Genomic DNA, 9,482 nt, shown 5'->3' on the forward strand with positions numbered 1-9,482 from the left:
CGGCCCCCCCCCCCCCCCCCCTTGAGACAGTTAGTTTTCAGCTGAGTGTGAGCCAGGTTTTCAGAGCATCAACATTACATCAGACGTAGAAGTATGGACACCTTTCAGCCTGATGGACTTAATTTGAAATCCAGTCATGTAAAATGGAGCGGATTCTTTCTTTCTTTTTTTTTTTTTTTCCTTCCCACACATGTACTTGTATATGTGCATGTGTCCACCATGTGTGCATGACTGTATGAATATGTTTGTGCAGTATGTGCACACAATGTATAGCTTCTAGCTGTGAGTCTGTCACTTTATCTGCCGGTTGCTTATAAGCTCTGCGAGTTTGCCCAGTTCATCCCACGTTATTCGTTTTCCAACAACAGAGCTCTACTTCTCAAAAGTGCCAGTGTGCAGATGAGTAACAAACCTCAACTGTCCACACACACAGGCAGAGAGAAGGTCACACTTACACACCTGCAGCAGAAGAAGGAACAAAGTGTGTTGTTCATCTCCTGTTTAGTCAATCCGAATCTTTTTAAAAGTTCAGTTTTTCGACATGTTTCTTAAACCTTAAGCTACATAGGTATTTATAATAGATCTCAAAAGATCTCATTCAAAAGATAGATTACTGTGTGAGCATTCAATTTTCTCTTTTAAAGTATATTTATAGGCTGCCTGTTATAATGGGGTCATTTTCAATGCAAAAGGAGTGCAGTACATATGTTTTTCATTGATCCCACTATTTCAGCATGAGAGAAAGGGATTCAGCAAAATCATGGGTCAATTTCATGACACCCCAGCCCCCATGTAGCAGCCTAACAGTCAAATGAGTGGACTAACACAACCATATTTAACAGCAATAGTCAAAATATCACTGGACTGCAATATTGGGAGACAAATAAAACAAAATAAATTGCATTGTATTACATTAAATTGTATTTTAAAATCTTTATCATTTTAAGGGCTTCATGAAAGCAATGACAGATCATTGTTATGGGTCATGTAGAAAAATTAATTAAGCCTACAGGATGTAAATACTGTGGGTGTATTGGTGGTGGGTCCAGACAAAAAGTGAGATTTTCAGACATGTGAAAACTATAAAGTCTGAATTCCACTCAAGTTAAAAGGACATAGCAAATACACTGGAGAACTACCAATCGTATTGTATTATACAAATGGCAAGTTATTGCAGTGAATGGGGATCTATTAAAAAGAAAGAAAAAAAAAAGAGACTGCCTTTGTTACTGCCGATGAGTTTCCAGTTATTAAGTATATCGTTTACTGGCCTATAACATTGTCTACAAAGGAATTAGGTTGATTTTTCGTTGCAGACTGTTTAACTTTTCCAGTCATTCATCTAAACAACTTGCTGCATAGATCAGATGGCCTTCTTAAATGGCTGCAAACACCTTGGAAACAGGATTTTACAGAGAACTCACTACCTTAAAGACAACAGCTGTAGCTGTAAAACAACACCTATCATCTCATCTCTTGGAAACTATATGTAGGCTGAGCACCATTTACAATTTGGACCGTGAAATATGTCAGTCAGTGCAAACAGGCTGTATTTCTCAAACCTCAATCTGCTGGACAGAGTGAAAAAACAAACATGAAAAAACTGATAATAAAATAATGTAAAGCAGGTCTGTGGTATATAATAAGCCAATACGCGCAATCTTGTTGTTACATTATTATTTTGATATTTTTGAGCCCACCTTCATTTAGGTTTATCATACCTAATAATACGTCCCCCCCTAAAATTTCAAGAGAAATTGAATAGAAGTAGGTCTAATCGATATTAAGTGTTTTCAAACAGTTTCATACAGAAACCACAGACTTGGCTGCAGGAACACAATCCTCTGAGTATGAGCTGCCCTTGATGAACCATTGCGAATGAAGCGTAAAATTGTGCCCTCTCCGCCCCAGTGCCATCACTCATAGGCTATATTCATATCCAAATTGCATTAATGTCATGTGTTAAGCCCCCCGCCCCTATTTTGCAAATCTTTTTTTTTTTTTTTTTTTTTCTTCCAGATAATAAGCGACCTAACTCGTTCATGTCATCAGCATAATCACTCGGGAGAGGTCCTGAAGCCAGGAGCTCTGGGTCCCATCCTCTGAGGAAAGACGGGTTTGTGTAACTCTCCTCAAACCTGCGGGGGAGTTTGGAGTGTTTGGTCAACGATAGTGGTTCCTGGAAAAGATCTGAATCGTTTTATAACCAAACCCAGCTGCGGTCTGGTGTGCGCTGCAGTCTCTGCGTGCATGTGCATGTGTGGTGGTGTGTGTTTGTGTGTGTGTTCATCTGTATGATGTAGAGGGAGAGGAAGGGGCGTCTGCGCTTCCCTTTCCAAGAGAGAGAGAGAGAGAAAGAGAGAGAGAGAGAAAGAGAGAGAGAGAGAAAAGTTTGGTATTTTTCCTCCCTTGACTCTTTTTTTAGGCATGAACGCCGAGACCTGCGTTTCATACAGCGATATGACATCCATGGATTCATATTATAGCCCCTCTGCAGCGCAAGGTAGGGATCACCAGACGGACCACTTTAGGACATTCCCAGCCACTGACACCAAATACAGCCCCACTGCCTTCCTGCCCAACAAAGGTCAGGCTTACGGAGAAAAGTCCCGGAGCCCCTTCCAGCAGGAGTGCCAGTCATTGGATGCCGCCGCAGCTGGGCAAAGCACTTTCAGTAAATACCACCTGTTTATGCAGAGGTCTTCTTGCAAAACACCCCCCGAGGACGGCAAACTGCACCAGGAGAGGGGACACAACGGAGCGCTCATCCCGTGCTATGGTGAGTGGAGAAAAAAAGAAACTAACTTAAAGATGACTGAGTTACAGGCGTCCACTGAATTTGGAAAGGTGAGGCGTCCCAAGACATAGCAGAGGCACTGTCACCAAACTATCAGCAGAAATGTAGCCTATTATTGTAAGAGTTCATCTATGCAAAAAAAACAAAAAAAAAAAGTGATTACAGACTCTGAGTATCAGGAGGTTTTTCTCTGAGCTGCAACGTTAGTTTTGAGTCTGATCATTTACCACATGGGCAGAAGATTCTGAACCTGTCAGTCATCGCTCATTACTCAACTTGCTCCCCACGAAATCCGCAGATACAGCCTCGGCGGTTTGGACGTTTAGATCGCAAAAATAATGGCACGTGATGCAGAAAGTGGCCATTATGGTTCCATCAGTGACCCGAAAGAAGTCAGATCTGCGGTGTTGTGTTGAGTGGTTAATTGTTTCTCCACTGTGTGACCGGTATAAGAACTTGTCCAAGAGCCAGTTTTGCAGGTTAAACTCCTCTGTGTTCGTCTTCTTCTTGCTGCCTCCTCTAAGATGGGAAACCTCATTCGTGCGTAAAAAGCATCCGCGGCCACCTTTTCTCTCCAGCAGCAGCGCACAGGACATCACAGCTCGTAACGACACGGCCCGGCAGTTATGTGCGTAACACAGTTGTGAAGAGGCATAATCTTCCCGACTATCAAATTGTCCCTTTGGCCATCAAAATTAAATTAGGGCGCTTTTAATGCGATAATCTGCATTACAATCCTCAATATTGGAGCTGAGTCGGACAATTGAATTAACAGGTTTTCAGATGGCACAAATAGTGAGCTCCAAACTGATAATATTTTCATTTCATTGCACTGCCCGATTGACTCCAATTAGATTTAATTGCGTGGGGACGCTGCTGTAATGGGTGAATGATGAGGGTGTAAATAAAACTTTGACCCTCATTAGGCAGGCGGCCACTTTGAAGCTGCATTAATTCCTTTTTTTTTTCCACCTGAAAACCTTTTTAACCAAAACCTGAACCACACAATACCAAAATAAAAAAACTGGAGTATCGAGATGTGTCATCCAAAAGGAGGCTTTGGGTAAATTAAAACGTGAGCAAATTGAATTAAGCTGCTTTGCACTCAACTACATCCCTGCCTGCTCATAAAGGAGAATACACACACACACATACACACACACACACACACACACACACACACACAAACACACACACACACACACACACACGATGATATTTGCTACAGTAAATCCTCAATATTTTAATCCAAATTTAATTGATGTATTTATGCGTTCAGCTTTGTCCTACAACATGAGAGTAGAGCAACAGAAATTAAGAGCCAGACAAACAAACAAACAAACAAACAAACAAGGGTTTTTGAAAATGACTTAATGTGCTGCACTCTGACTGAGGATAATGCCTCATCATTATGTCTATGGTTTAGATCAAACACTGACACCTTTTTATTTAGTTCTGTAAAACGCATTTAAATGCGCCTTAAATCACCTTGTTTACCCTGAGTTGAAAACACGCGGCCTGAATATGTTTTAGTTTTGAACTTATGTGCAGAGAAGGCGCATCATGGTCCTGACTGAAATCACGAAGCCTCTTTGCCTCAATTCCTGCAAGTAAAGTGTATCAAATGTGATCTCAATACCTGAAAATAATTAATGAGGAGTATTTTTTTCCCCCAAAATATCGTCAAAACAAAATAAGAACAAGGTGAACTACATTTTTGATAAAACTGTTCTGTGCGTGGAAGTAGGCCCACAACATCTGCTCGAAATCACATTTTCAACTAGATTAAAACTGTCAGTAAAGGATATAAAACAGCCACAAAAACTGAACTGCGATTTCAAAAATAATAAATGAAATCAAACAATATAAAATAGAATCAAACGATCCTTCGATGGAAAGCCAAAATCTTGTCCTTTTTAGCATGAAGTCAAAACTTTTTATTTGAATCACACAGCCGCTTGTCCATCAGTATTAAACTGAAACGTTTAGTGGAAGTAGTTAAAGGATGTTTTGACAGTTTCTGGATATCGGCCTGCTGAAAAAAAAAAAGCCTTTATTGCTCCAAAATGTCGGAGATCAGTTTTTTTTTTTTAAAAGCTCATACTCTTTTATAATGGCTGTTAAGTTTAATAGGTAATAAGTAAAACCTCTGCATAGATCCGGTAAATCCAGATGAAATAAATTTTTAGATTATGTTGTAAATAAGCCACAGTTGTTGAGCTGTGACTCACTTTTTTTGTCTAAACGAATTATTTAAAAATAAATAAATAAATAAAAAAAACATCTTCCAAAAAGTATCTTTCCAATTCCAAAAATTTCTTTCAGATTTTCTTTATTAAATATCATCTCCAACCTGGAGAGGGAAGTGGTGTTTGGAGCAGATGCGATGCGCATGAAGGAGTGGTTTAAATTACATCAAATCTCATTTCAGCTCTCAACTTCTTTAGATTTTGTTTTTTTAATTTTTTTTTTTTTTTAATTTTACCATCAGGGTCTTTTAGAGTGAAATATATCCGTGCAGTTTGTCAGTGTCACACGCACAGCAGACATTCTTGTTTTACAACAAGGAGACTTAAATGTGTAATAACCGGATTCACACTGAAGAAGCAGGAAAAAACATCTCGGCGCTACAGACAAGCGCAGCTCTGCCATTAATGCGACTCAGATGTCAAACTTCTCTGTTTGCATTTATTGCTCTGCTCACAGTCACTTCCCGAAGACGAACCCAAGTGATCCCGCTTTCATATTTGTAGCATTCGTGTGTTTTATCGCCTTGGGCCCGAAATAATTTGAATGATACAAATCAAAATTAAATTCGCATTCAACGGCTATGTGTCAATTACGCAGCTAAAGCTGAAGTATTTTGAAAACTGGATCAGAATACGTTGAGTCTGGTGATTATCACTGACTGAAGGCTCTAGTTCATCTTTTTACTGACTGGACATAAATTGAAGGCAGCAGTAAAATATGCTGAATTTACTAGCGGAGGAGAAAAATGATAAATGATTCCTGATGTTTTTATTGGAAAATGCTGGAGTATTTTACTTCCTGGCTCACTTCTTTTATCAGACCTGTATTTTACACAATTGCTGGGTAGTTTAAAATTGTCAGAGTTTTGCTTTGTTGTTATAAATTGTGGTCTGATCCCTTCAGTCAAAGGTGATGTGATGACTGGTCTCAGATCTGTCTCAAGCTGCGAGCTATAACTGAGATATTTTTGGCTGAGAAAAGCATAACTGTCTAATAAACATTTACGTACATTAGAGTCACTACAATACACAGTGATATTGTTTTTACTCAACACACTGCCAATCATCTTGTTACGTGAAATCAACAAGGCAGCTCTTGGAGCACGGACAACTTTCAGCATCAGATTGAGTAACACTGAAAGAAAATGTGCACGAGAAGAGGTGAACAGTGTTGCCGGTTGCCCTATAACAACAATCCAGCTCCACCTCAAAAGCAGCAAAAATTACAGAAAACAAACTGATAAATTAAAAGCATAGGAAAAAGTAACCAGATCATTTTCTCAAGACAACAACAATGTAAAACCAACTGAGTCAAAGTAAAAGCCTTGCACTCAAAAATGTACTTATTTAAAGTATTTATCAGCAAGATGTAAGTATTAAAAGTAAGTAAGTACTCATGATGCAGAAATGCCCCATTCAGAGTGTTAGTAACATGCAAGCAGCATTTCATTGTTGTAGTTGATCAGTTTTTGCTGCTTCACATAGCCTTATACCAGTAGTAGTATTTTTGATCTATTGCATTGCAACATATTGTATAAGATGGTCGTATATTTTGCATGTAAAATATTAATCTGAAAAGGGATTAGTAACTATGGTTGTCAAACAAATGTAAATAACAATATTTCTCTCCAAAATGTTGCATAACAGTGAAGTTCAAGTATCTCACAGTTGGACTTAATTTACTTTCCACCCGTGAAAATATATGTTTTAGGTGAAGAGAAAGACCCGCTGCACACTAATCAATGAAAAATATCCACATGTATTCAAACAGTTAGACTGGAGAGGAACTTATTGTTTGAAACAATAAGGCCCTGAGGATGATTCAGTCAGTCACTTCATAGTCTTAAAGCAGCCACCTACATGTCTTTGTGAACCTCCAGAGACAGCGCACTTCCTCTTCTGATATGTCAGTGTCTTCTCTCAGTGTCTGAGGGTGCTGACCTTTAGCTCGGCTTTCCTGCCCTCGTCTGTTTGGAGAAGAGGGCGAGTTCCCCTGCAAACACAAAGCATAGAAAATCCATTTGAAACCCCCATTTGAAACTCTCCGGTGTCAAAGCAGAGCTCATTGCAACATTCGGAGTCCAGTTTTACACAGTCAGTATTTAACTGCAACAGTAAGACAAAGGATGTTATTTTGCTGTAGGACTAATTATAGTGGGATCGTGCCTTTTATCACTTTTTAGTGACTGAGATGTGCAGGGTAATGACATTGTTGAACCACTGCTGGTGTAATTTGACACAAAAGGCTGCAGTTTATTCCATCTTAAACCAGGTTATTTTTTGGGCAAAGCGAGGATTATATCCAGTTCTGCTGCCTTGTACGTGTAAATATTTTATCCCCTGCAGCAGCAGTGAAAGACAGTTATCTGCGGTATAGGACCAGTACTCAGATGTGATTGCAAAATCAAGATCTCCTCTTTTTCCCTGTTTTTGTTCCTTTACCATCTTTAACTCAACACAACCATTTCAGCCGCTCGTAATGGCCGTCTGGTGTGATTGGTTTCGAGCAGGGAGTAATGGGAACCAGCCATGCAGCCCAGACAACTGAGGCACACTTCAGCAAGTTGGTGACATGAGTGGAGGTGACAAGGACTCAGGATCATTTTACCATTTAGCTTAAAGTTTGGCAGTGCAATTTACATTAGGCTCAGTTTGCATGGCCGAGCGAGAGCAACAGGGCAAAAAAGGCTCATGCAGTCCAAAACTTCCTTTGGTCTCTTTGTCACTGCTTCATGTGAAATGAAGACTGAAACAGAACCAACTGTGGAGGACTGCACCAAGACTGGAGATCAGAGATTCAGGTTTTGTCTTTTGGTTTTGTTGTTTTACCCGTTGTATGTGGGTGATTTTATCCCCTGCACTCAGTTGACTTTATTCAATTAGATTTTAAATTTCTACAATATATTTACTTTGCATTTGCTTTTTTGTACATTCTCGACAGTAATGGCCGGCTGTTTTCAGGTAACGCACTGAGGGTTCTTCAGTGTGTTTTCAAAGGTATTACCTTTTTGAGCAAAGTCACATGGCTTCACTGATATTGTATCAAAAACCAACATTTTAAAAAAAGGTACTGCATGATTTCAAATTTTTTAGCAGGAAAAAAATAATACTGAAAACAGGTGGTTTTTTCAAAATCTGATGGCTTTTGAAAAGTTGAATAGTAACTTGCTTCATCACTTAAAGTAGAATCTAAACATATAGTTCAACTAAAAATACATAAATGGACATAAATAAAAGAGTTTCCAGCAGATATTTTACTTTATTATTTTTAGTTATTTTGTTCAAAATTCATTATCCAACACAGACAGAAGCTGGTATTTTAAAATGCAATTTAACTGCACAGGCAGGCCTACAAAAATACATTATGTTTTACTGATAGCTGTTTGCCTTAAAACTTTACAGACCTACTGTATTTACAGGGATTAGGTATGTGGGACGGACAGGCCGGAGGCCAGTAAGATTTTGTTGGTGACTGAACAGCTGTAGGCGTATTTCTGTTGTTAGACAATTATAATTTCTTATGAACCTAAGAGAGAGGTGTGATTTCCAAAACCTACAGGATTGGACTGATGTCTTGACTGGAGGAAATGGGTTGCAGTTTGTGCTTTCAGTCTGCTGTTCTGATATTGAGATTTTCAGTCCCTGAATCCTTGGAAGGAAGAAGTGATCATGCATGTTGTTAAGTGGACTTGCCAGCAAAGTATTTTTCATTTCAAGGTGCGTGCACACAAAAATGTGCTCTGACAAGTTTTCCCTCCCAGATTTAATGTTCTCGATCTTCTTTCGATCAGACAACAAAAACATAAGATGAAGGAAATTCTCTTTTGCTCCAAGATCTGAGAGAAACATTTGGAAAAGAGCTGGTGGGAAGGAGAGAGACACAGAGTGAATGCGAGGAAGACAGAGTGTGAGAGAGGTGATTTATCAGTCTTAGACTTCATGAATTTTTTTTTCACAGTCTATGAATTTTGCACAGCCTGCTGAAATGGATAATCGCTCTGCTCAGTCAGCAGTGTTGAATTTCAAAGTGAATGGCTACCTATCACATGGTCACAAAAGAAAAGCCTTTGTTAAAAAGTCTGATATTTGCTGAGGTTCTGTCCGTATAAGAGTGAGTGAGTGTATTCTCCCAAAATGTTTTGACGAATGCACCTGACACCACACCAAGCAAGTATAGTGTCAAGCTATTCATAGTCGTGTTATTTGTACTTCCAAAAGAGACAAGGTTAGATTTCAGGAACAGAGGGTTTGACTGCATCTTCAGCAGTGGTGGAATAAGTAATAAGATCCTTTACTTAAACTTAAAAGCTGATATTTGTACCAGAACAATATAACATGACAACGTGAAAACATTGTTAGACTGTGAAATAAATCTAGAGAGAGTGATCATCTGAAATGCATCTGCCGGCAGCTTTAGAGAGGTTTGTAGGACATTG

The 9,482-nt window shown here is 39.1% G+C and overlaps 1 protein-coding gene across 1 annotated transcript in view; it reads left to right on the plus strand.

The window, feature by feature from the left end:
- The first annotated feature begins 2,082 nt into the window (after nt 1-2,082).
- LOC111654813 (homeobox protein aristaless-like 4) overlaps nt 2,083-9,482 on the plus strand; it is a 20,754-nt gene continuing 13,354 nt past the window's right edge. Inside the window, exon 1 of the mRNA XM_023405957.2 lies at nt 2,083-2,779. Within this exon, the coding sequence (XP_023261725.1) occupies nt 2,428-2,779 (352 nt within the window). The 5' untranslated portion in view covers nt 2,083-2,427. The remainder of the gene's footprint in view (nt 2,780-9,482) is intronic.

The sequence above is a fragment of the Seriola lalandi genome, unplaced genomic scaffold, assembly GCF_002814215.2.
Source record: "Seriola lalandi dorsalis isolate HSWRI2012SDOR001 ecotype SW California unplaced genomic scaffold, Sedor1 jcf7180002054291, whole genome shotgun sequence".
In the NCBI taxonomy this organism is placed as follows: Eukaryota; Metazoa; Chordata; class Actinopteri; order Carangiformes; family Carangidae; genus Seriola; species Seriola lalandi.